Source organism: Vidua chalybeata, chromosome 2, assembly GCF_026979565.1.
Source record: "Vidua chalybeata isolate OUT-0048 chromosome 2, bVidCha1 merged haplotype, whole genome shotgun sequence".
Classification (NCBI taxonomy): Eukaryota; Metazoa; Chordata; class Aves; order Passeriformes; family Viduidae; genus Vidua; species Vidua chalybeata.
This window is the reverse complement of record NC_071531.1, coordinates 3124105-3151818: the sequence shown is the minus strand read 5'-3', so window position 1 is coordinate 3151818 and position 27714 is coordinate 3124105. Positions and strand designations below refer to the sequence as shown.

Below are 27714 nucleotides of genomic sequence, written 5' to 3'. Positions count from 1 at the left end.
GCTCTCATGAGGCTCTGGGTACTGCTTAAACAACATTTATAAATCCATGGATTTGCCAGTGATCTTGGAATACACTCACCCACGGGGCTTTGCCGTGCCCATGGGTGGCACTACACAAAGGTAGCTTGGAATAATGACATTTACCATAGGTAATCCATCTTTTTCAGGCAGGCAGAAGTGGAAGAGAGAGTCTTATTCAGGCCACAGATAAATTTCTCTTGCCATGAGCAGCGTGATGATTTCATTGTAGAAGTATTTTGAGAGTTAACTGCAGTGAAAGCACAGCAGAAGCTTTCCAACATCAGCTTGGCTGATAGAGAAGTTTTAAAGAAATGCCAGAAATAATTAGTTGTCCTTAGGATTTAATCATGTGCAAAATGTTGATTTAAGTGCTACCAGTTGTTGCTTGAAAACCATTTGAGAATGAAATTATCACTTAATACATCTTTTGTGCTGGCTCTTTTGGGAAATACCATTTTTCTTTGCATGTAACTGAATTTTCATCAAAGAGCCTCTGTACTCTCTGGGTTCAGAATGTCTGACACACTGGAGGACTTTTCAGAGTCCAGGGTGAGCTTGAGTTTCTTTGCTGGTGTTTTTTTTTCTTTTTCCCTTCATGCAAAGTCTCCTGAGAAGTAGATTCTTTGTGCTACAGAAGCCAGCAAATTGGAATGGGGAGCCCTTGAGGTACCTGGTACTATGAGAATGTGTGACAGCTGCACTGGGGAGGGAGAATCCATCCATGTGGAGCTCTGTATTCCAAGAGGTCCATCCTGCTCCCAGGATCCAGGCTGGCAGGCTTTAAAGCTGTAGGAGGCACCTCTGTGTCATGGTGTGACACTGGTGGTTCTAATTAGAGCATTTAAGCAGCTCCACAGAATCACTGAATCGTGGAATTGTTGGGGTTGGAAGGCGCCTCTGGAGATCATCCCTGTTGCCAAGGCAGGGTCACCTTGAGCAGGACACTCAGGAATACACCCAGGTAGCTTTGGAATGTCCCCAGAGAGGGAGGCTCCCTGTTCTCCCTGGGCAGCAGTTCCAGTGCTCTGCCACCCACAGAGTAAAGAAATTCTTCCCCCTGCTGAGGTGGAACTTCTTGTGGTTCTGTTTACGGCCATTGCTCCTCATCCTGACACTGAGAATTCTGGCCCCCATCCTCTTGACCCCCACCTGGCGAGCGCCCAGCCTGGGGAGGGACAGGGCTGATGTGCATCCACCCCCTGACATCACTTGTTTTCCCAAGGCTTTTTCCAGCCCTGGAGCACAATCCCACAGCGGGGGCGCGGTGCCACGTCCCCACCACATCTGGTGGCGCAGCACCGGCGTCCAGCCTGGCATTCCTGGGAAACCTCAGCTCAGACTAAACAATAAGCCTGGCCCAAAGCCCCCATCAGGCCATGGGGTTGTCTCCAGTGATGCCATGATGATTTTTTACCTTTTCTTTTTATCTACCTTTTATATATTCTCAATACCCTTAACATACATACTTGTAAATCTTTAAACCTAATATCTTAACATAATCCTAATATTCTACTAAGCCAAAAAACCAAACATCCTAAAAACTTCACAGTTAAAGACCAAAAAACCTTATGTTGTCTCCCAAAGCCCCCTCTATAACATATCATATAAACTGAAATTAAGCCTATCTATAAAAAACCCTTTAAAATAGAAAAATGTCACGCTATTCATTGAAGCCTCTCACTAAAACATCTTTGTTAAATATGCTAATTTACAAAATCTATACAATTCTATATGCAATCTACGATATATATACATTTCAACATATTCCACTGTAACAAGTTATTACACCATAAAAATCCTTGTTAAATACTAAAATAAAAAGCCTTTATCTCTTAACCATATCTAACTCTTAATACTAAAACTAAAGAAAAGGCATCACCAGCAGATTAAGCCCCTACTGCAGCCCAGGGCAGAGCTGGGAGATGTGTCCTAGAAGGATGATTCTCCTTATTGGAGCTGCCTTTGTAAAATATTATTAATTTTGGGTAAGAAGACATTGATTACCTCAGACTGAAAAATCTTTTTCCCACTGACTGGGTGGTTGGAGGAGTGGCTGCCTACCAAGCTGGAAAAATGGCAAAGTCAGGATGTGTGACTGCTTCAAGAAGCTCCTCTTTGCCCCGAAAATCCACCAGCTTAACACGAGCACTTGCGTGTGTGTGTGGGCATGGTTTGGCTCTGTTCTTGAGCAAAACATGTTGCCAAGGGGAAAAACAAACTCAGCTAACTAATGCTACAACTATTTTATTTTTTTGGAAGCTTTTTAGGGGTTGCTGGGCTGGCAGGTGCTAAATAAGAAGCTTTCCAGTCCGGGATAATGGGCTCATTCATAATTATCATTGCTACATTTGGGATTGACCACTGAATTCCCAGCAACCAAAGGCTTTCAGATGGGCAGTGAAATATAAAAATAATCTTCAAATAATGACATAGGACCCCACAAGAGTTGTGATTGCTGTCATTATTTAGGACTGTTGCCATCCTTGCTTTTTTATTCCCTATTTACTGTGTCCAGAGCACTTAGAGCTGGTGGTGAGGTTTCTCCTCTGCCCTGTCATTAGTGGGTGTTTCATTTTGATCAGGGCAGCATCAGTGGGGTTGTTCAGTATTTAAAGTTTAGGAATAGCTCTTTAAGACAAAACAGAAGGTAAGGAAAAGTGGCCAATCGTGGAGCTTTAGCATTTTGCACCCTCACAGCCCCTTAGTGCTAATCATGAAAATCAGCAGACATTCCACAGACATGGGGGATTATGGTTTCCATACAAGATGTCACTTCTGTTTATGCCTGGCATGCTCTATTTTCCTAACTTTCTATATGATCCCTGCCCACAAAAGAAGGCACGTGTGGTTTGGGAAGGGCCCCATCTCCTGGTATTTCATATTTTATGAAACCACAAATACAACAGCCTTAAAAGCTCTTGAAATGAAATACAATTTGAGAAATGTAATCCATTACCATCATAATAGAATTTCTATAAAAATAATAAAAGGAAAACAAGAGAAAATAGGTCCTGAAAGTTATAGGCCAACTGGGAAGTCGTTGTGGCTTTGGCCTAGCTATCACCATGTCAAACCTCAGCCTTGTCCCAGGCAGCAATCTAATTGTAAATTATGTATATACAGAACATCATTTCTTAGCTTTGGCTTTTCGTGACCCCCTTCCCTGCTTTCCCTTTCTTCACTCCAACCTGACACGTAAGAAATATTGAAGTGTTTGCACTAATGGAGAAATGACAACGTGCAGTCAAACTTAAACCAGCTGTTTCCCCATACTGGGAGCACAAAGAGCCAGCCTGGGAATATTTATAGCTTGACTGGCCTCTAGTGAGCCAGACTCTGACTGCCTGCATTTGCCACCATGGCCTTGAGGCTGGAAGCAGCTGTGGGTTGCAGGATAGCTGGGGAAAGCTAAGGGGAAGAAAATAAAAAAGAAAATGAAAAGATTGGATTAGCCAGAGTTGTTGTTCGATTGGAGATGAACGGCTGCTGTGTGTACAGCTCAGTAAAAAAGCACCTTCTGTTGTGTTTACAGAAAGCCAACAGCCCCGTCACAGCAGAAAGGAGCCAGAGCTGCCTCCAATCTCTGAGTGACCCTGGGCCAGCCCCACATAACCCTGAGCACCCACCGAGCCCAGGGCACCCCGTAGGGGGGTGTTTGCCCCAGGTTTGGGTGCTCTCTTTGCAGGGGGATGCCCCATTCCATTCCCCTGGCCATGGCTGCTGGGGCTGCTGCACCTTGCAAAGCCCTGCATGGAGCAGAGCAGTGCGTGACTGAGTGGCCATGGGGGGACTGCACTTTCCTTTTTTCTTTTGTCTTCTTAGGACTGCTTTTGACACCTTACAGCAAAGATTAGCAGACTGTCAGCGTGGTTTCAGCACCAGTTTAAGCAGCTTTGGCCAGTGGTGTGTTCCTGAGGGACTTGCCTGCCTTCCACAGACCTGGCAGCTTGTTCCCACCCTGGCCATCCCTTTTCCAGTTACTTACTCACCCATTTATTTAATTCTTTGTGTACAGCTCCCCAGCCCAGGTCACTGAGCAGCTGGGCAAGAGCCTGTGGGAGCACCCAGGGATATTTCAACCAGTGTGAATTTTCTGGCATTTTCATGCCTCTGTTGTGCTGGAGTTGTCTCTGGGAAATTTTGCTCTCACAGGAAGTCTTGAAAAGGAATCCAGAGGAGGCTCCAGGATGAGCAGAGGGCTGGAGCAGCTCTGCTGGGAGGAAAGGCTGGCACAGCTGGCATTGTTCACCTGCACAGGAGAAGCTTTGGGCTGAGCTCAGGGTGGCCTTGCAGGGCCTGGAGGAGCCCCAGGAAAGCTGGAGAGAGACAATTTCCAGGGGATGCAGGGACAGGACACAGGGAATGGCCTCAAAGTGAAAAATTACAGGTTTAGATCAGATATTAGGAAAAATTTCCTCTCTGTAAGGGTGGGCAGGCCCTGGCACAGGTGCCCAGAGCAGCTGTGGCTGCCCCTGGATCCCTGGCAGTGCCCAAGGCCAGGTTGGACACTGGGGCTGGAGCAGCCTGGGGCAGTGGGAGGTGTCCCTGCCATGGCAGGGGTGGCACTGAGTGATCTTCAAGTTCCCTTCCAACCCAACCCATTCTGGGATTCTGGGATTCTCTGACAAGTGCTGAGGCCTCCAAAACCACCCTGAATGTGCTTTTCAGAGTCTCAGCACAGGCTCCTTCTCACCTGGGGGCACCTGGCTGTCCCCAGTGTACTTGAAAGTAATAAATTTTGGGGAAGTTTCAGGTTTTTTCTTCATGGGCTACTTTTTCAGTGACAAACTCCCTGGGGAGGAAGCACTGACCAAATTTACCACCACCTGAGTGGCTGCAGTGAATGAGGATGAGGCTGAGCAAACTTTGCAGTGCCCTCAGTATGAGCTGACCTTGTAGCAGCCCTTTCATCCAAGCTGTGCTTGCTAAATAAACTTGTGAAGACATGTAGATATTTGGAGAATACAATTTTTTCTCATTTATTTCACTCTGAAACTCAGAAATATTGAACAGAGGAGTTTATATTACAGGAATGACATATGTAGGGTTTTGCTGATTTCTAATCTGAATTTCTCTGACACCTTGCACTTTGGCACAGCACAGGTGTTTTATGTCACCTGAGGAAAATAGTAGCATAGTGAAAAGGAAAAAATGTGTTTCATACACTTATTTATGAACTTACATCTGCTTTCATCAGAGTCAATGACTGGCAAAACTCCAGTCAGCTTTGATAGGAATGGATGATAAATTTAACTCTCAAATCAGCCTGATTTTAAGTAACCCTGCATAAAGGTGAGGCTTTCAGGTCCAAGGAGAAAATACTTCCTCAGCAGACATTTATCAGCTCAAGACTGGACAAAGTGTTCTTGGGTACCATGACTGTGTGTAGTCTTACCTCTTTTTAATTTTTTAATATTTTTCTTTTTTGTAAATTCCAGGTGTAACACAGTATATTTACAAAGGGCAAAAATAACAGGCAGCCGTGAAGAAAAACATCTCTGGTTTCATTTCAGACCTGGAGCTGGGGATGAATCACTGCAGAGCTGCACCCTTCATTCTGGGGACACTTTCCAAAAGCTGCTTTTCCACCTTGTTCCCCCGGTGGTACAGAAATAAAGCAGACTCACAGAAAGTCCTAAAAAACCTCTTTGTAGACAATCACTCTCTTGTTGTTCTGGGCACTAGAAACACCATTTTCTAGTGTCTGCCTGCATGTTCAGTTTTGCTTTCTGTACTGTAGAAGTTTGTTCCAGTCAGTTGAGTTAAGCCCTGGCTCAGTGGTTTAGGGCACACACTCAATTTGAAGTACCAGAGTAGTCCTGTTAAATCCCATGGAGTTGATTCCATGCCTGAAATTAAGCGTGGCCTTAGGAGATTTGATGGATGGGGGATTTGCTTGTCCACCCAGTGAGCTAAAGGGACAAAATTCTTGACCATCTGCTTCTGGATTTTAATGAAAAGTTATGACTTATTTATGATCTTCTTCCCCACCCCTGTGTGTTTATATTCAGATCAGAAAACCATCTCAGAAGCCCTGTCAGATTGCCAAAAGCTCTATGCTACTGGATCTTCCACATCATTTACTGCTCAGTGTTTACAAGAGTGTTTTTAATGCACCATTGCTTGTAGAAGTGCTGTAGGCTGCTACTGATGGGATATTTCACTTTGGAGTCCCTTTATCCCAAGTTTCTTCCCCCAGAAAAAAAACCCCAAAATTAAATAACTGTGCCAGTTAAACTAAAGGATGTTGCTAGCTCTCTGTTTCCTAAAAATTCAGAGTATGGGCCAAATAGTTCTTTGTAACAGAATTGCTTTTGAGAGTTGGGGTCCACATCTGCACAGGTATAAGGGCAGCTGGTGGAGGATGTTTCCAAATGTCCATAATTTAAAGTTCAGACTCACTCACACATTTATGCCATTTGTATTTGTGGAAGGGAAGCAGAAAAAGGCAACATTTCACCCACAAGGAATCATCACAAAAGCTCTCCTTCAGAGTTTATGTCCGAAAGAAAAAGCAGCTTTGTTTTGCTCTGTTTGGACAGAAATGGGCTGCACCCCAGGGTTATATTTAGTGGTGTGTGGTAGGAGAGCAAAACTAAACCTGAGAAAATATTGCCCAAGTGCTCTGGTTGTGAGAGGAAGGGCTGAATTCACCACCACGCAGTGGCAGGTGCTGACTGTGTTTTCCCTCGTGGTTGTTTTTCAGTCCTGGGGCTGACAGAGCAGTTGCAGGGCTTTTACACATGGCAGATTTCATAGGGGATGTCTTTAGAGGCATCCTGGAAAAAGTGTGTGAAGCCAACATTTTCCAGGCAACACTGAAGGCCCTCTTCCTTCTCCTAAAGATGATGTTGCCAACCATTGAATGATCTCTGTGATATATTTTATTTTTTAACTGAAAGTCAGCAGCAGTTGATTTTTTTCTTTAATATCTACCTTAACACAGAAGGGTAAAATTAGTAGAAATACTGCATAGAAAAAAGAATGCTTTGCTTTATATTTTCTTTTAGTCTTTAAGATGCACACTAACTTTTCAGCTTTCCAAGTGCTGGTTGTTTTCTTAAGGCACTCATGTGAGAATTATAACTGGATTAGGTCCTGAACCATGGTAGTGCTGAGCAGTCAACACAACTGAGTCACAGGGCTTAAAAGAGGCTCCAAGAGAACCAGAAAGGGACTTTGGAAAGGGCCTGGAGTGACAGGACAAGGGGGAAAGGCCTTAAACTGCCAGAGGGCAGGGCTGGATGGGAGATTGGGAATTAGGAATTGTTCCCTGGGAGCGTGGGCAGGGGCTGGGATGGGATTCCCAGAGCAGCTGGGGCTGCCCCTGGATCCCTGGCAGTGCCCAAGGCCAGGTTGGACACTGGGGCTGGAGCAGCCTGGGACAGTGGAAGGTGTCCCTGCCATGGCAGGGGGTGGAGCTGAGTGATCTTCAAATTCCCTTTCCACTCAACCCGTTGTGAAATTCCATGATTCCATGAATCTATGACTTGCCTCTTGTTTAGTGAGACCACAGCACAATTTCAGGAGTTAAATGGCAGGACTAAAGGAAAGCTTGTTAGTAATGAGGTATTGCTGAAGAAACCAAACCCCAGCTAACACCCTTCTTCCCTTGCCAAACAAACTCTTTACATTTAAAGGTATTCCCCGTGGCTGAGTTCTTTATTTTGATTCTTGTAACAATTTTTCTCCCTCTGATGAAACACGTTGTAGACATTAAATTAAGGGACAAATATGTCTGTGTCTGCCAGAAAGAAAACTGTGATGCAATTAAAATGCCATTAGGGAACCCCCTGTGGGATGTTAAACCTAAAGACTCTATTCAGAAAGCAAAGCCAAAATTAAAGAGGTGTCTGGTTGCAGATCCTCTGCAGATTTCCCTGTCTTGACTGCAGTACCATGGAGACTGAGCTAGTCAGGAGCTGAAAGGTTTTTCCAGTCATGCGTGTGGTATTTTGAATCATTGGCAAATGTTCCTTTTTTTGGTTTTTTTTGTTTTTTTGTTTTTTTTTTTTTGTGAGCCTTACGTAAAAATGTGAACACATTGCATTGACACGAAGTGTGGAACAGCGATGGCAGTGGAGGTGGGCAGCTCTCCAAGCCTTGGGACTGCTTGGACAATGGCAACTAAGAATAGTTTTCCCCCAGAAAATATGCAATAAGTGCATTGCTGTGTTTCCCAGTTGTCTGTGAGATGTTTGGAGAGGGAAATGCAGCTCCTTGCAGCCACCAGGCTGAACAAGCTCATGACCAAGCCTCCATTCTGTGTCTGGAGTTAAATTATTAGTATTTATGATTTCTGGAGAGATATGAGAGCCTGATCCTTTGGTAATAGAAATAAATATATGGTCCATTGAACCTGGCTGGTGTTTTTAGACAAGTGAAGGAATCTGCAGAGTCACTGGGTGGGGGGAATGGGTTTTCCAGATGCTCCACTCCCAGTATTCCATTTCATTCCAGGTGATTCTCTGCCAGTGATATTAATAAGGACTGGAATAATAATGGAAGCACACCTTTTTTGTCTGCCTAGGAATTCTCCAGATGACTGCAGCGTGGCAAAAGGAGGGAAAATGGTCAGCAGCTCAGACAGTGTCGGGATGAACTATGGAAACTACATGGAAGAGAAGCACATTCCACCCCCAAACATGACGACCAACGAACGAAGAGTCATTGTGCCAGCAGGTTAGATCCTCTACACCAAAATTGCAAGCTAAAAAAATCCGCATTTCCCTCAAGCCCACTAAGATTATTTGAGAGGGTTTGGAGAAAAGTAGTGATCAGGAGGAAAAGAGCAGTAATTTGTAGGGGTTATTGAGAGAATGAGCTGAGGAGGATCAGTGAGGACACCTCCTCAATCTGTTCTTCCCATTTCAGCAGCAGAATGGGCTGATAAGAGGCACTCAGATCTTATCTGACTCCTGTATCACCTTTTTGGAGGATTTCACCCTAAAGTGAGCAAAAGGAAGAAGCACGTCCATTTCTTATCCCTTGGACAACCTTGGTGCAGGGTGTGTGGGAGAGAGAGAGAAAGGATCACTGTAGCACAGGTTATCTTTGAAAATACCAAAAAGTAGCTTCTGTGGGATCAAACAGGGCATGAAGAGCCTTGATGTGGGCTATCCCATGAGTCTGGGCAGCATAAAACATTTTAATAAGCAAACTGACAGCTCCACTGCAATGTAAGAGCACAATTGAGAAATTCTCGGTCAGCCTTGGCAGGCTTGGCTGTGGGATTCAACAGTTGATGGGACAAGAAGGCTGCTGCTGCCTTCTTGTCACTTCTGGCTGCCTTGTGTTCCAAACAAATCTGGAATATTCTGCAGAATAATTAGCGTGCCTGTTTCCAAGTCACAGCATCATGGCATCTGTGGGTGTTCCTACACCACAGGATATGCACAGGGTAAACTCAACACCTGCAGCCAGGAGGGAATGTTTTGCTGCTGGTTCCTCTCCAGCAGAGAGGTGCTTGTGTGAAATATTTCTGCCTCTGCCATGTTGCTTAATATTATTACAGTTTTTCAGTTGCTTGGACGTGCAAGAGTACTGACTGTGGCCAATTTTGCAAGCTGTGATTATTTCAGTTATTTGTCAAGAAAGGTGTGGACAAATCTGTTGCAGTGTCCTCTGCAATGGTATTGTCAATTCTGCTCTGGAGACAGGACAGTGATGCTCTGAATAATAAATGTCCTGCCAACACTGACATACAGAGCTTTTGAATGTTCCAAAACATTTCTCCTCCTGGTGTTTGGCACTTTTTTAAAAAAGACCTTTAGTAATTCTTAACATGGCTAGCTCAGCAAGGGATTTTTTTTTTATTTTGTGTAGTCCTGCAGGTGTTTTTGAGGTGGGTTTGAATGACTATCAAGGAGCAAGGTGGTCACAGTCTTGCCATTTTGAGGTCACTCAAAGAAATAAATGGGCAAAAATCAGCTGGTTTTGATTATTGCATAGGCAGTGTGCAAGTCATGTCGCCAAGTTAGAAGTAAAATTCACATTTCCAGTTGTGGTAACTTCCTATTTATCATAACTAAGGAGCATTTAAAAATTACAGACATAATGAAAATATTTGGGTAAATTTCCTGGTGTTTGGTTGTTTACTTCAAAGAAAACCGAAGTTCTCAGAGTTCTTTGCTGTAGGTGTGGACTGTCTCATCCAGACCTAAGATTTACCACCAGACTTGTATCTCTCTAGATTCCTGCTTCTTTCATACCAGATGGAGGCATTATTTCAAGTGTTATTTGATGGAATTCAGGAGGTCTCTGCCTCTTTCAGACCAGCCTGAACAAGAGTGAAAATAGAGGGAATGGCACTGAAGTTAAGCCATAGAAAAGCTATTTAGGCTGCCATTCATGTCCCAGATTTTCATGGGATGAGCCTGAGGAGCTAGTTGACCTCCACGTGCTCCATTCTCAGCCTTGAGGATATCACAAAATCACAGAGTCACTAAGATGACAAGGAAGAAAGTCTAGAAGAATTTCTTCCCCTTGGCTTTAATCTTTTCTCTGCTCAAAGTATCAATTCTTCGTGGTATGAGCTGAGGGACCTTCATGTTGTTGTCTCCTTACTCAAAACAAGGAAAAATAGAATGGGAGGGGAATAGAAAATGAGGAGTTTAGAGGGGGAAAAAAAAAGCTTAAATTAATACTAAGGATTAATTAAAAAACATTTTGCTAGAAATCTCAACTGTCTGGGGCTCTTTTTCCCCAGATGGTTTTGCCAGTATTTCAGGTAATGAGTACAAACTCATGCAGGTGTAGCAATGTACAACACAGCAGGTGGGGGAAAAAAAAAACAGAATATTTTAATATTCTAATATTATTAACTAGAGACCCACTCTAGTTTGTGAACGAACTGCCTGAATCTGTGAGTGCTTATTTAGCCTGTACCCAAGAAAGATGCTACTAGACAACACAAGTGGAGATTTCACTTGAATAAAGGATTGAACAGAGAGTTTTGAAACTTGTTCGGCTCCACCTTGCAGTGCTGTCAGTGGGCCAGAAACTCTGTTAGAAAGAGCTAAAAACAATGAGGCAGAAAAGCTGAGTGGGAGAAGGAGCTCACTCACAGAATCACAGAATTCCCAGAATCACTGGGTTGGAAGAGACCTCCAAGACCATCGAGTCCAACCCAGCCCCAACACCTCAACTCAGCCCTGGCACCCAGTGCCACATCCAGGCTTTGTTAAACACACCCAGGGATGGTGACTGCACCACCTCCCCGGGCAGCCACTCCAGAACTTTATCACCCTTTCTGTAAAAAACTTTTTCCTAATATCCAACCTGTATTTCCCTTGGTGCAGCACAGGCTTTGTTGTTGACACTCAGGGCTCACAGCTGTCCACAATTGTTCTGCCTTGCACTCAGCACACCAAATTAACTCCTCCAGCAGTCAGTAAAGGGGGGGATTACTTTGCACGGGTCCAGTGCCTCAGAATTCCCCTTCCCTGCCTGATTTTCTGCTGTGTGTGGCCCCTGCAGACCCCACGCTGTGGAGCACTGACCACGTGCGCCAGTGGCTGGAGTGGGCGGTCAAGGAGTACGGGCTGCCGGACGTGGACATCCTGCTCTTCCAGAACATCGACGGCAAGGAGCTCTGCAAAATGACCAAGGATGACTTCCAGAGGCTCACCCCCAGCTACAATGCAGACATCCTCCTGTCACACCTACACTACCTCAGAGAGAGTAAGCCAGCCCTCCGTCGTGCCTGCAGCCAGTCCTGGATTTAGCGCTGCGAGTGATTGGGTTTGCAAATGTCTGTTGCAAATGTTGCTGTTCCTAAGAGCCCAAATCCTGTTGCGTTTGATGGAAAGATTCCCATTAATTTCACTCGTGTTTATCAAAGAGAAGAATTAGTGACTCTTTCTAGGTATCCATCTCAGAGAAAAATTGAGTTGAAGCTTATTGAGCAGGAAGAAAAATCACATGGGGTTCAGTGCTAATGTTTTTTCTGGTCACATACTCATTTCTTTCCATTTTAACTAAGCAAGAGTGCAAACATTGATTCATAAAGTGAATTCCAGGCATGATTCTAAGGACTGGCAGCAGTTTGCTGCACTCTGGGTAGGACCGGGAAGATTCAACTGAATTGAATAAGAAAAAAATTCTGTAAATTATGGAAAAAAAGGAACAGTCCCTGAAGTCCAAATGCAAATGAACTGTAGTGCATGGCTAGAATTTCAGTGGGAAAAAAGGGACTAGGGATTACCTGGATTGAGGGCTTTCACCTAAGCTTGAGGAAAATTTAAAGTTTAAAGTTTAAAGAAGTTAAAATGAACATGGTTTTTAGAGAAAAAAACACCAAGCATTGCAACACCAGTGCGGTGCAGTCTCCTCCACACGCACACTGTCAATAACCAGCCAGAAATTTTGTGCATTCATAACAATAAATGATGATATTGGATAAATGAATGCCCTAATTTACCCTGTAGCCCACACACCTCCCTCCAAACTGCAGGCTGTTGATAGATTCGCATTCAGGCAATCCTGTCAGGGGAAAATATGGTTTAAAAAGATAATTCACGATTTTTTTTTACATTTTGGTGTTGCTTTTTGTTTTGTTTTGTAGCTCCTCTTCCACATTTGACTTCAGATGATGTTGATAAGGCCTTACAAAACTCTCCACGGTTAATGCATGCTAGAAACACAGGTAATGCTGGCACTGCTCCCACTGCTGTAGGTCATCTTCTAAAAGCACAGGATTCCTTTCCATGGGCTGCTTGCTAAAAAAAATGGAAGTGGTAAATCAGGAGGGAGGCAAGAGAATCCCCTCCCTGCTGTCTGTGTGTTTTCTGCACAGACACACAGAGAAAAGGTGAGATCACACAGGGCCATGTGGTGCAAAAATGGTGCAGAAATTTCTGGTGTCCTCCAAAAAGAATGGGGTCCCTGACACAGCATAAAACTGCAGGTTTGGGGCCTTTTATCTGAGGATTTTTATGGTCCTTCTGTCCATTCTGCTGTCAGATCTACTCCATGGATCCCTAGAAGCTTCTTGGAGCTCAAAAGTGCTTTGGGCTCTGGGGAATAGGGATGTCTCCCCTCCCATGAGCTAAATGTTGTGGAAATAAATAAAATTGATCTTCAGGCAGTTAGCTCATCTCATTTTCTAGCTGCTGTGGGACTTGAGCTGGGAATTCCAATAAATCTGATCTGAATTTAAAATTATTTCTGTTGATATTCACCCTTCTGTTAATTTGGCCCAGGAAAGCGTTGAGTGTAGGCTGGGGAATGACACATGCCTCATCTGTCTTTCAGGATGCATCTTAAAGTATTTATGAAAATAACTCAGAATCTGTTTTAACTTGCTGTAACAGTTGTGCAGCAGAGGATGGCATGGAATTGTACGAATAATGTGGTTTATATCCCTACAAAAGTTGTTTGGAATATTGCATGATCATGCCTGAGGGTGTTAGTTACCTACAGTGACCAGAAATAACAATTCTCTATGAGAAAGGAAAAAGATAATACAAAGGATAATGCAAAAGAAAAAGAAAACAAAACTTGGATAGCAATATTTCTTTCATATTTTATTTCGTTTTTCACTCTGAGTGAATTTCACAGCAAAATTCAGTGGATTAGAAGATCTCTCCCTGACATTAGGTTTGCCACTGGTCATAGTGGCAAACAAAGTCCTGCTGTGGGCTCTAGGCCTGCTGCAAACCCCACCAAAGGCAACAAAAAAAGTTTCCATTCACTTTGACGTGGTTTGGATAATATTTAAGTCCTTTTTAAAAATAGATGGACCTGATGGTCTTTTCCATGTCTGACTTTAGAGATTTTCACTTGCTAAGCAGCTTCCACTTGTAGATATCCAAGTGTTGTTCAGCAGTTCTGCGTGTTATCTTTTTCTCTCTGTGTGCACTGACAATGATATTCTGAAATTCATTTCACCTAAATGAGATTATCTGTCATTGGGGAGTGTGAATAGTGTCGTGCTGATCATCAGCATATGGGAAATCACTTGTTCAATTTTCAGTGGGCCGCAAAAGAGTTAGAAAAAAAGTTCTTGAAATCAGCAGTAATTGACTTTTTTCATGTTCCTGGAGAGGGTCACGAGAAGTCCATTGGTGTAGTCAGAGCAATTTCAGTGCCTGAGAAAAGGGAGATTCCATTTCCTACATCAGGCTCAATACTTCTCATTTTTTTCACTCTGGGGAAAATTAATGAGATCTCCGAGGGTCTGACCCACAAGTCTCTGTTGAAAATATGAACCTTTCTGGGAAAGCACTAATGGAGGCAAAGAGGTTTCATTTCAGGGGATACAAAGCCACCTTCCCAGGTGGAGGTGGTTGTGGTAGAAGGGATTTCCTGAGCTTGACTGTCTCCTTCTTAAAACAGATTTTGCACAGACTTTTATCCAATAATTTGAATGGATTTACATAGATATAAAGATTATTGGAATGAACTTTTGTATATAACAGTCCAAAGGCAGAAATTAGTTATTCAGATTCTTCACTCATTCACTTTACAGGAGGGGAAAATATTGGTGGATTTAGGGACTGTGGAAATGAATTTAGGTGTTATGTCCTCTTCTTTCTCTTCAGGAGGTGCCACTTTTATTTTCCCAAACACATCAGTTTATCCAGAAGCAACACAAAGAATTGCAACCAGGCCAGGTATGAACAATGACCACTTTTTGTGTGCTGTGATCTTATTGATTTAATCTCTTGAAATATCTCATCCTTTTTCCCTTTTCATAAATATGAGGCTCTACTTTGAGCACACACATTATATACTTATGTCCTATATATATGTGTCTATATAATTGTGTAGAGTGAAATAATTAAGTAGAGTTTAATAAGTCCATTTCTTCCAAAAACCTCTGTCTTTGAAGCAATTGTATCAACTTTTTAGAGCAGCAGGGAGTCAGAAATCTGAGCTCTGTTCACTGCTTCTGTTGCACTATCCCAGCACAGTCACTTGTCAATGCCCTTCAGTTCTCTGTTTGAAAAATGAGGCTAAAATTCCCTTTTATTTGAAGTCTATTGTGGAAAAATACTCTAAAAATGCAGGATATATGCTTCTCCTGCTGTCTACATTTTATTTATGTCTGAGGCAAGCAGAACCCACAGCAGTCTGATTATGAGTTTAAGAGTCTTAAGTAAAATCAAAACATAAGGAAGTTCTTAATGCTCAAAATTTTGAAACGTGTGAAAGTTTTGTGGATGTGCTGATTTGTGAAAGGCTGATGGGAATAATTAAAGAAGGTGAGGACATGGCTATGAAGCCAAAGATTTTGTTTTTATCACCCTTCACCACAAAAAATGCTGGAAAAATGCCTAATCTGGACATTTGCTTTTCCAATAATGAGTGCAGAGTACTAAGGGACATCAAGAGGAGTTGCAGCAAATACTGAATTTAAAGGAAATCCATTACTGAGCCAGAGGCAAAACTCCAAGTGCTCAGAAGAGACATGCACTGGAATTGGCTGAGCTCTGGTGAAAAGAGATATTGGCACATTAAAAAAATGGAGTTTGAACAGGAATTATTTTATTTGTGCTCTAGGGTAGAGTGCAGGAGGGTACATACAGATATTATTTTATATAACCTTGTGTACGTGTATATATGCATGTCTGTAGATTTGGTAATTGATAATTAGAAAAGAGAGAAAAGGAAACAACTACCAGGCCATTACATCAACAAATCCAACTTGTTTGAATCCATGGAAATCAAACTCTGATAGAATTGTTTGTTTATATTAATGGCTAAAAAGGGAACTGCTGATCCAGTGCATACATTCGGCTTTCATAAGGCGTTCACCAAAACACTCCACAACTATTTACAATAGAAATTAAATCAGTGTATCATAAGAAACAAATTAAGAACTGGCTAATTATCCTGTCATCAGCAATGGACATGTTAAGTTAAGTTGGGATTGTTCAGCCTGGGGAAGAGAAGTTTTGGGGTGATGGAATTGTGGCCTGAAAGAGCCACAGGAAACATGGAGAGAGACAATTTCCAGGGAATGGAGGGACAGGACACAGGGAATGGCTTCTAACTGAAAAAAATCCAAGTTTAAGTGGGATATTGGGAAAAAAATCCTTCCCTAGGAGGGTGGGCAGGCCCTGGCACAGGTGCCCAGAGCAGCTGTGGCTGCCCCTGGATCCCTGGCAGTGCCCAAGGCCAGGCTGGACACTGGGCTTGGAGCAGCCTGGGACAGTGGGAGGTGTCCCTGCCATGGCAGGGGTGGCACTGGATGAATTTTAAGGTCCCTTCCAACCCAACCCATTCCATGATTCTTTGATTTTGTTGTTACTTAAACCCAGAGATTCCTGTGCAGGATTCCTGTCCAGGTACCCAGGAAGTTCATTAGGGAGAAACAACTTGGCAATCTATTAACAACTGAAAACACGAGTTGATAAATGCAGCACAAGGCACAAGTTATTTGCATATCTTACTGATGCCAAATTAGCCCCCTTCACTCATGAAGGAACAACTCAACACAGTCATCTTTATTTATGGCACAGTGACAGCCACTGCTCTGCTCGTGGGCCAAAGTGAAAGATGTGAACAAATGAAGAACCACGGTGGAGAATCCCATGGGAAATTTGGCTGTGCCACTGAACACCCCAGCAGTGTGGCCTTGCATGGGAAGCTCTGTCAATCATCCCTTATCAAAAAGGCTCTTTGCAGAGTTTGGAGGTGCTTAGAAACGCCTGGGAAAGCCATGGGAGTATGGAAAAAATCTTTGGAGCGTGTTGAGAGATACAGAAGTTTGAAATTGTTCAAATCACAGTCTGGGGTTGTGGAAACGTGATATAATTATCAAAATAAAGAGAGTGACAGAGCACCTGCTTAGTGTCAGTATAAGAAGCAGAGATATTCCAAATAAGTTAAACATTTTCATGGAGCATTAAAGCAGACTGGGGCACCCAGGAGCTCTCAGGGACACTGGGGAATGTCAGCACAAATAGGGATGAGAAAACAAAGCAGAACTATGGAAACAATCACCAAACATAAGTTCAGAGGCCCCAGACTCTCAGTAATTCCCAGCAGTAGTGAACGTGTAACATAAGACCAGAGGAACCTGGTGTCCTGCAGGAAAAGCTATGCCAATGGAGAGGATTTCAGGCAAAGGCTGGAATGAGTCTGTTTTCCTCTGGTCTTGAATGAAAATTGGGATTTTTTTGTTCCTGACAAGGTCGATGATATCCATATTTGTTTCATCCTATGTGTGATGGAAAAATGAAATGTAAATTTTCTCTAGAGGAAAACATCTTAAACCACATATCAGACATGGTGAGCTCCTTCATTTCAGCATTTTTATCTAACTCACATTTGAAATGACACGTAACAAAATGCTTTGTGTCAGCATCTTTCTGCATTCACACAATTACTTGTGGAACTGCAGTTTAGTTTTAGAGTATCTCTGTTCTTCTGTGCAGAACTAAAGATTTTCTTCAAAGAACTGTAGTGATTTTGGAAGTATTGTTTTATTTTATCTTTTACAATTGAAAGTTGACGGACGTCTTCAAAGTCAGAATTTTTATTCAGAGAAAAAGGGGGTTTTGCAGAAATTCAGTTTTCTTTCAGGAAACTGTTTTGTTGGCTTATTCTGTGGTTTTCCTTTGAGCTAAATGTCACATTTCAACCAGGCTGCAAAGGAGCTTTCCCATAACAAAGCACTGTTCATGTGAGAGCAAAAGCAGACCCTGGGGACAGCCACTTGATGACATGAAAAAGGTCAAAAATGAGGAGCAGGGGGAATAAATAACGTTCAGTGGGAATCAGCCAAATCCTGGGGTGCAGTTCTGGAGAGAGTAATTAAGCACTGCCATTGTTAAGGCACTACAATAGAAAATGGGAAATGAGCAGGGCTTGCAGTGCAAGGGAGGATTTCTCCAGTCACCTTTACAACAGAACATGGGGTTTCAGTGACAATGAGGCTCTCAGGAGCTCTGGGACACCTGGTTGGGGTTTGTCTCACCAAACAGGAGCATTCCCATCAGGGATCTGTCCCAGATGAGGACATGTTGTGCTGTTGTCTCATGGACAAGAACAGATCTGCTTATCTGCAATAACAATGTGTTTATCAAGGCACCATGCTGAACCAAGCATGAAGCTGGAGCTTTGCTCTATTTCCAGAAAAGCTGATAATGTGATTTTTCTTTTCATGGAGAGGGTGTAGTCAAAAGATCATCTTGAGATGTGATGAGTTAAAAGGCAAGACACTTTTCTCACAGTACTGAATTTGTACCAAGTACGTTTCAAGTGCCACCAAGTACAAGCACACACAGCATCTCCAGTGCTCTCAGGACACAGGTGTCTGATGATTTGGAGATCCAAAAATAGGAGAAAAAAAGGGAAAGGAGAGGAGAGGAGAGGAGAGGAGAGGAGAGGAGAGGAGAGGAGAGGAGAGGAGAGGAGAGGAGAGGAGAGGAGAGGAGAGAGGAGAGAGGAGAGAGGAGAGAGGAGAGAGGAGAGAGGAGAGAGGAGAGAGGAGAGAGGAGAGAGGAGAGAGGAGAGAGGAGAGAGGAGAGAGGAGAGAGGAGAGAGGAAGAAAGGAAGAAAGGAGAAAGGAGAAAGGAGAAAGGAGAAAGAAAGGAGAAAGGAGAAAGGAGAAAGGAGAAAGGAGAAAGGAGAAAGGAAGAAAGGAAGAAAGGAGAAAGGAAGAAAGGAGAAAGAAAAGGGGAGAAGGGAGAAGGCGGAAAGGAAAGAAAAAGAAAAGAAAGGAAAGAAAGGAAGAAAGAAGTGAAGGAAGAAAGAGAGAGAGAAAGAAAAAGAAAGAAAGAAGGAAAGAAAGGAAGAAGGAAAGAAAGAAGGAAAAGAAAGAAGGAAAAGAAAGAAAAGAAAGAAAGAGAAAGAAAGAAAGAGAAAGAGAGAAAGAAAGAGAGAAAGAGAGAAAGAAAGAGAGAAAGAAAGAGAGAAAGAAAGAAAGAAAGAAAGAAAGAAAGAAGAAAAAGAAAGAAAGAAAGAAAGAAAAAGAAAGAAAGAAAGAGAAAGAAAGAGAGAAAGAGAGAAAGAGAGAAAGAAAGAGAGAAAGAGAAAGAAAGAAAGAAAGAAAGAAAGAAAGAAAGAAAGAAAGAAAGAAAGAAAAAGAAAGAAAGAAAGAAAGAAAGAAAGAAAGAAAGAAAGAAAGAAGAAAGAAAGAAAGAAAGAAAGAAAGAAAGAAAGAAAGAAAGAAAGAAAGAAAGAAAGAAAGAAAGAAAGAAAGAAAGAAAGAAAGAAAGAAAGAAAGAAAGAAAGAAAGAAAGAAAGAAAGAAAAAGAAAGAAAGAAAGAAAGAAAGAAAGAAAGAAAGAAGAAAGAAAGAAAGAAAGAAAGAAAGAAAGAAAAGAAAGGAAGAAAAGGGTGGAATTTGGAATTGACAATGCCTTTCTAGCCAGGACATCTTGCAGGTCACAATGATTCATGTTCTGCTCAGATATGAGCCCTTGTAAAATTCACATTATTTTCTCTGAAGCTGTGGAATAGTTCTCAAGAAATCAGGGATAGAAGGTTATTCATTATGAAAATGCCGTACAAAAATCAGTTGCAAACCTCAGCAAAAGCAAAGGTTTTGAAGTGTAGGATTCTAAGAGGTGGCAGAGCTGGCAGTGCCAAACAGACTAAATAAATTAAAGGCAATTTGGTTGTGCATTTTACATTACACTTTATTTCCATGCAATTCTGCTTCTCCCAGGGCTTGGAAATGGGCAGATACATCTGCCTTGCACAGAGCCAAGCTGGGGCTGTTCCTTTGCTTTCTGTTTTCATTTCCAAACATGAATTCTGAAATAAAGCACAAGCAGTGTTGAGAGTCAAGACATCTGCACCAATTTAGTTCCACCAGGTGGGCACTGCTACCTTCCTGAGGCCCTGGAAGTTACAGAAGTCTCTGATTTTGGCAGTAATTTTAGCTAATGTGTTAAAGTCAGCCGTGGAAAAGCACAGGAAACTGCCAAAGATTTCTAAGAGTAAACCAAACATTTGAATTTACTACATTTGCTTTATGAAGAAAGCTTTTATGGTTTCATTTTTTCATTTTTTAATATGCTAAAGCACTGAAATAAAATAGAAGTAACAAGTAAATGAAAGAAAGGGAAATGAAAATTTAGATGCCTAAATTTAAGGAGCTTGTCCCAAGAAGCAGAAAGGAATAAATCAACTAAAGCCTGTCTTTTTAAAAGGAAACACTGTTAGATGCTGAATCTGGGAGGGTTTATGCATAAAATGAATTCCTGGGGGACTTTTCCTGCAAGATTCTAGCACAGATTATTCATGATGCCAGTGTGTGCCATTCTTTGGTGTGCTGGGCTGAGGAAGGGGACTAAAGGGAGTCCCCTGAACCTTTGGAAGTGATGAGCTCTGTATTGTCTCTGAAAATTCTTTGCACCACCTATTTCAGTGCAGCTCAGACTTCTGACAACAACAGGCACCTCTGCAGAGCAGTGCAGAGCACAACTGTTGTTTTTACTGCTGTTTTTAGAGACAATAAAGATGATAAAGGTTTTAACACAGAATTCCCTGCCTGTTTCAGTGATTTTCCAAACCCTGAGTCCCCTCAAACGTGCCCTTTTTGGACATAACCACTTTAGGCCATGTGTGCATGGATAAATGTCTTTTTCCTTCACAGATTTGCCTTATGAGCAAGCCAGGAGATCAGCATGGACGAGTCACAGCCACCCCAGCCCTCAGTCAAAAGGTAAAAGCATCTGCACAGCTGGGGAAGCATGGATTAGACTCCAAAGGGAATTACAGGAGCTCTGGAGGGGTTTTATCTGTGCATTTTTGGAAAGCCAATTGTATAGGCAATTCTGGGAGGTGTCACTGGGCAGCCACGTCCTTCCTTAAACTCAAACTTCATCAAGTCCATCACCACAGAGCCTTAAAAAGCTTTTTATGAGCTTTAAATCCTGTTGTGTCCATCCTGGAGCCGAGGGCAGCAGGAAATCCAGGCCTGGGGAGCTCTCATAGGTTTGGTGAGCAACTTCCTAACTGGAAAAATAACTACATGGTTTTTGGTTTTTTTTTTTTTTTTTTCCATTTTCAGCTACTCAGCCATCATCCTCAACAGTTCCCAAAACAGAAGACCAGCGTCCTCAGTTAGGTGGGTGTAATTTGGTTTGAATTCTGCCTGGATTTGTTGAATATGATGAGAAGGGCCCCCAAACTGCACAATCTGGGTCAGACCACGCCAGCTGGAGACCACCAAAACCCCAGATGTGAATGGGGTTTGCTCTGCAGCTGGATTTGGGATGAGTGTAATGTTTAAAGGCAGTAACAACCTTCCAGAATAAAAATACTATTAAAACAATCCATCTACAGTTTGGGTACGAAGGTGGAAGGTAGAGATGTCAAAAGACCCCAGTAGCTGAGATGCCAGCAGCTGGAAAATGTGCATGAGCCAAAAGGAAAAAAAAAAAAAAGGGGGAGTGGATTACAGCTTACAGAAACCCATCTGAATTTGGCTCCTGAAACACAACAGGAATGTTAGAGAGATTATCAGTCTGTTGGTAAACTGAGGAGAAAGCAGAAGTTAATGGGTTTGTAGAGCAGTGGTTTAGCAAAATGGGTGCCTGTTGTGTTTTCAGAGCAGCAAATCTGTGGGGTGGGACCTAATCCCTTATTGCAAATTCAGCTGTATTGTGGACAGGTAGCTGGAGAGCACTCCAAAGGTCCTGAGTCACTCATGGCTTTTGTTAACAGCAAAAGGTTAGAAGGAGGAAACAAAAGAGATTTAGGGGATATTCTTAGCTCAGAAGACTCTGAGCCAGTTTTTATCACATGGATTTTAAATCATTATTTTGGTTTTTGTTAGAGCTAAACAAGACTGTGCATGACTAGGTCTCATTAACTCATGCACAGACTGCCTGGAAAGTATTACACTGAATTTTGCCCAAACAGTTTTTTATCTAATCTGGCCTTCCAACCACGAGAATCTTTGTAGAAATATACCAATGATTTATCTAAGTCCTGAGGACCTTTTAATGGCTGTGTGTGAGCTGCACAGACTATTAAAATGTGTAAGGAATGTAATCTGATTGTCTTCTTGGCTGTAAAAGCCACAGGGTCACTCAGTGCTTGCAGCCCATCGCTTTGGCTTTAGTCGTGCTGTCACAGCCCTCCCTTTTTCCCTGTTGGACTTCAGGCCAAAGTTTTCATTTCCAGAGGGAAATACTGAGATGCTTCAGGCATTGTAAGGCTGACAGAGACTCTTCTGAAAACACCAGTTGCAGGATTAATCCATGGGATCCTTCACTGGAGCCCAGTGACAAAAGAGAATCACAGAATCCCTGAGGCTGGAAAATACCTCCAAGGTCATTGAGTCCAACCTGTGACCCATCCCCACCTTGCTCCCAGCCCAGAGCACTGAGTGCTATGTCCAGGGCTTCCTTGGACACTTCCAGGGATAGGGATTCCACCACCACAATGCCTCATAACAAAGCTTACATTCTGAATATATGCATCTGCACATTATTACAGTACAAAAAGCAAATGTATGTCTTTGCACACAGAGTTTGAAAATAAAACATGCAAATACTGCCATGCAGAGGGAGAAATTGGCTCAGGTGTTGGACCTGCTGTCCCATCAGGCGGTGCACACTGCCCCTTACAAGGTTCAGAAATGGCACCTAAAATATTTGACAATGCTGTTGCATGATTTTAAGTCTTTCTTTCACAATTCGTAGATCCGTATCAGATTCTTGGACCGACCAGCAGCCGACTCGCAAATCCAGGTGAGAAGGGATTTTGCTGATTTAGGAAGCTTTCCTTTCTTTCACTGCTGGTGTTGCCACTTCAGCTCTAAGACCAGACCTGGAAGGGGATGTCCCTGATTTTCCCACTCCTCAGGGGGAGCTGATGATATTCAGTGTGTTGCAGAATTTCTGAATTACACAAGGGTGGGACTGAGGAATTTAGAATCATTATGTTTGGAAAGGGCCTCCAAAAGAGTCCAGCCTTTGAAGCTGGAGTTCACTTCAGTTTTCTGAACATCAGGATTTGGTTAAGGGGTGTAAGAGACCCCATCTGGTCTCCAGTTACCCTTCCAGAAGGGTACAAATCTCTTCACCAGTCTCCATCAGCTGTGTCTCTGATTCTGTTAATCCACAGCACAATATCATACTGGCCTTGATGAATACAAAATTTTGGGATGAAATGTATAGGAAAAAGAAAACAAAAAACAGGAAAGTATAATCTATTTGCAAATAATAACTGGGTTAAACACTTCAAAAGTGTTCTCCCACCTCAAGAAGGCAATGGGGTGCATTATGGATGGGGATGTGTAGCTTAGAACACAATCACAGACTCACAGAATCCCTCAGGCTGGAAAGCACCTCAAGGATCATCGAGTGCAACCTTGGACCAGCCTGTTTTTGCTAAAGACAAGGGGTCTTCTGGGTGATTTAGTAGCTCTGCTTGGGAATTGTGCAGATTTCACTGCTCCAAGTCTGCAGGACATGCTGTGGCTGTACAGCAGCATGATCAACAGCACAGCCCACCACAATGGACTGACACTGTGTGTTCCACTTGTGTTCCTTGCCTTGACAGTCCCAGGGCACGACATTCCTTGTTCCACACAGATCTCCTCAGCCTTCAGTGACAATGGTTCTTTTTACAAGAATCTTACAGCTTTTCAAGGCCTGAAATTGCCAAAATGCTGATCAGTTTGCTTTCTCCCAAGTGACATCGAGCACAGTTCTAGATTAGCTGACTCTCTGAACAGTTTTGTGTGGCAGAGGAAAGTAATTAAGTAAGTGTTAAGAATAGGATTTTCCAAATGGCCTGAGGTGGTGGAGATTTCCAGGCAACGCTGGTCTTGACTGGAAGTGGGGCCTACATCCCTTCAATTTGGTCATAAATCACAGCTTGCCAAATTTTATCAAGTGTCCATTTGGTTGACTTTCATTACTGTGAATGACATTAACACAATCTGGATTGGGATGATTTTTTAACATTTGGGTATGGAATTCCTCCACGCCATCATTCCTGTGCTTTAACATGTTTTGTGTGTTTATAAATCGGTGGAATTACTCTCTCATTAAAAGGAAATTGACAGCAACCATTTATTTTCATAGGACTATATATTACATTTGGAAGGCAAGTGTTTATGTTAGAACATATGTTGGATTGCTTATTCAAAAATTTGTGTTTTGTCCAGTGCTGAACTGTTTATTGATTTTCAAAGCCTAATCCTCTTGTTATGTTTCGTGTATTAAAACTTGCATGCCTTGCTCATACCATGGATTCTTTTGTTTGTTTGTTTATTTAATGCATGTTAATGGAACAGAAGAAATTCATTAAGGCCAGTTTGGATAAATACAATTTAAATGAATATGGGTTTCAGTTGCACTGAAGTAGAAACTGCTAATGGGTTTCAGATGCTGTTCTAGCTGGATATTGTAATTGCTACTATAAGCTTTCTAAAGAAAAGCTTGTTTATTATACCCACATAGCTGGTTTGGATAAGAAGAAAAAAAAGAAAAAGAAACCCAACCGATTCCTGGTCAGAAACATAGTTCAGAGTTAGCACATCCAGGCTGGTTGGCAAATTCTGCTGACACCGTGCTTGTGAAACAGATTGCATCGCAAGCTGCTTCAGCTGCATTTTGCATCATTTCAGTGTTGCTTTGTTAAGAAATGCTAAGCTTCTAACATGACTATCAGTGGCAAGGCCCTTTGAAATCTACTTCCACTTGTCTAAAATGGACAAATTTTGTTGCCCTACCTCACTTTTGCAAAGTTTACGGCAGACTATTTTCTTTTTGCGGTGGAATTGGCAGAGAGTGAGAAAAATACAACAGCAACATTTTATGTCTTAATGTAAAATAGTCATTTAAACTCATTTGAAGCAGAATGATGACAAGGATGTATTTTATGGACCTTTTCACTGTTCCTGCAGTTGTTTTGCCCTCTGGTTGTATGCAGTGTAACAGCAAGCTAATAAGTTTCCGTTGTGCATTTCCCCAAACGCTGCAAAGGGATGATATGGTTTGGCACGGGCCCAGCTTGCTCTAAACTTCTCCATTTAGTGTGGGCTCATTCCATAGCAGGGAACATTTAGTTGCAACATAATGCTGTGAGAACAAGCAGAGTGTTACGCAAGTGAAAGCTGTTTGTGCTGAACTTTAGAGATTAGTTTCCTAAATGAGCGCTGTATTATTTCCCCATCAATTGTCTGCGCTGAATGACATTAGGTAACAATTAAATCTCCATGGAATGGCATTCTGCCACTCACATGAGGGAAAACACGACACATTACAATTATCCCTGCTCTTTAGGGTTTCTTGAGACAGTCCTGGGAGAACGGGGACTGGCTAATAGAAAGAATTAGGAGCCAACATCACAACATTTCCTAATGGGCTCCTCGGGGACAGCCTGCAGAATTGATGCCTTGACATTATTAATGCCAGCCCTGACATTCCCGCTTTGTTCCTCCCCGCAGGGAGCGGGCAGATCCAGCTGTGGCAGTTCCTGCTGGAGCTGCTGTCGGACAGCTCCAACTCCAACTGCATCACCTGGGAGGGCACCAACGGCGAGTTCAAGATGACGGACCCCGACGAGGTGGCGCGGCGCTGGGGCGAGCGGAAGAGCAAGCCCAACATGAACTACGACAAGCTGAGCCGCGCCCTGCGCTACTACTACGACAAGAACATCATGACCAAGGTGCACGGCAAGCGCTACGCCTACAAATTCGACTTCCACGGCATCGCCCAGGCGCTGCAGCCTCACCCCCCGGAGTCGTCCATGTACAAATACCCGTCGGACCTGCCCTACATGAGCTCGTACCACGCGCACCCGCAGAAGATGAACTTTGTGGCTCCCCACCCCCCTGCCTTGCCCGTGACATCCTCCAGCTTTTTTGCTGCCCCCAATCCGTACTGGAATTCGCCCACTGGAGGGATCTACCCCAACACCAGGCTGCCAGCTGCTCATATGCCTTCTCACCTTGGCACCTACTACTAAGTGGGGTGGGGGAAATAAGCGCCAGGCAAAGCAAAGACGCTTCTCACTGGGATTCGGTCCCTGGGGAGTCACAATGAACTCTGTTGGAGTACTCGAATTCAAAGTGCCTAAAGGGACAAGTGAAGGTTTGGCTGGGAGAAAAAAAAAAAAAAAAACACACCCAAAACCACGTTAAAAATAGGTGTCAAAAAGACTTTTTGTAGTAGGGATTTAAAGGAAATATCCAAGAAGTATTAAGATACTAAAATGTAATGTATATGGGCATCGACTCTGTGGACCAAACAACAATAGACTATGTAGGTAGAAGCATGAAATGATAAAGAAAACCTACGGAAGCTGGTGGTCTTAAAAAGTTGATAAGCTTGTGTGTAAAGTTTGATATCATGCTAGTGCAAAACTGGGACTATACTACAGCAATATAAGGATAAGTCTATAGTGACCTAACATACAGTATATGGATCATTACAAAAGAGAGGGAAAAGGGAAAAAAAAAAAGGAAAAAAAAAGCCTATCTGTATTTAAAAAACAGGAACATATCAGCAGAAGAGACTGGTTAGTGTGGAAGCTGATTTGGAATAGAACAGCAGTGTTGTAGTTAAAGTCACACGAGATCCATTCATCAGAGCAAATCAGCTACTCAAACTGTGAAGACAACCCAAACTTTCAGATTCCTTGACAGTTTTACAGGAACCCTGAGCCAAACGTGGGAAATGAGAATGTGCTGGAGGGCAAGTGTATGATTGTAGATCAGAGGCCTGCACCTGACAGAGGAAGCAGGAAGGAGAAAGAGTAGGATGAAGGTGGTGAGAAGGAGAGGAAAGAAACTTCTTGACCAGTAGAGACTGAAAAGACTGAAAACTTTGTAGTGTTGGGACTATGAAGAAACACTTGTTTGGACTTGTGAAACATATTGCTCAGTATTATACCATTCCCAGTATTTCAGGAGGAACAGACTTGATTCAGTAGTAATAAAAAGTGGGAAAAGGGAAAAGCAGAAGGAGTGAGAAATCAAAATATGCATCTCTCTTTTTTTTTTTTTTTAGGAAAAAAAAAAAGGCAAAACTGGAATTGTGTCTGATATTTAAAAGTTACCAGTTAGAACCTCATCATTACTAAGGGAGTTTGTTTTCTATTGGTTAGAGCAAGAGACAACCCCTGACTTCCAGAATCAGAAATCACCTGAGTATTTTTGTTAGGCGGGCGCCAGTTTTTCTTACCGAGTCGCGAACGCTGTGCGTTTGTCAGAATGAAGTATACAAGTTCAATGTTATTTTTTTTTTTTCCTTTTTATATAATTATTATATAACTTATGCATTTATACACTACGAGTTGATCTCGGCCAACCAAAGACACACACACACACACAAAAACAAACAAAAAAAAGGGACAATCCAAAAAAACTATTGTGGCCTTGAATTTTAACTCTGTATGCTTAATGTTTACATTATGAACATATTAGTCCTTAGATTGCAGAATGTATGTAATAAAATAAGCTTGGCCTAGCATGGCAATTTCAGATTGACACTGTGATTTGCATTTGTGTTTGCATTTTTTGTGTGTGGCACCCGTGCCAGATCTGCTACTCACCAGGTTAAAACAGGCCAGGATTTTTGGGCTGTGAAAATGTAGGAGCAAACGGCCTAAGTTTAAAGTGCACAGGTGCTGTGTATCTTCTTTTCCAGACAGTTCTGCTGAAACACTTCCAGCCCTTCTTCAACAATGCCTTGCCATCCCTGTGCTGAGCTTCTCTGGCCCAGAGATTGCAACCATCCCAAATTAATTCATCGACAGCTCCACGCCCAAGGCT

General features: G+C 42.7%; 1 protein-coding gene across 4 annotated transcripts in view; it reads left to right on the top strand.

Moving 5' to 3' along the window:
- Positions 1-27431, top strand: part of ERG (ETS transcription factor ERG) — a 140564-nt gene extending 113133 nt beyond the window's left edge. For 3 of the 4 annotated variants that reach the window (XM_053935340.1, XM_053935339.1, XM_053935341.1), the window contains 8 exons: positions 8552-8703; positions 11500-11703; positions 12587-12667; positions 14565-14636; positions 20575-20643; positions 20992-21048; positions 22631-22678; positions 25387-27431. In XM_053935340.1, the coding sequence (XP_053791315.1) occupies positions 8552-8703; positions 11500-11703; positions 12587-12667; positions 14565-14636; positions 20575-20643; positions 20992-21048; positions 22631-22678; positions 25387-25907 (1204 nt within the window). In that variant the 3' untranslated portion in view covers positions 25908-27431. The remainder of the gene's footprint in view (positions 1-8551; positions 8704-11499; positions 11704-12586; positions 12668-14564; positions 14637-20574; positions 20644-20991; positions 21049-22630; positions 22679-25386) is intronic. The other variant, XM_053935342.1, reaches the window with a different exon arrangement.
- Positions 27432-27714: the final 283 nt, after the last annotated feature.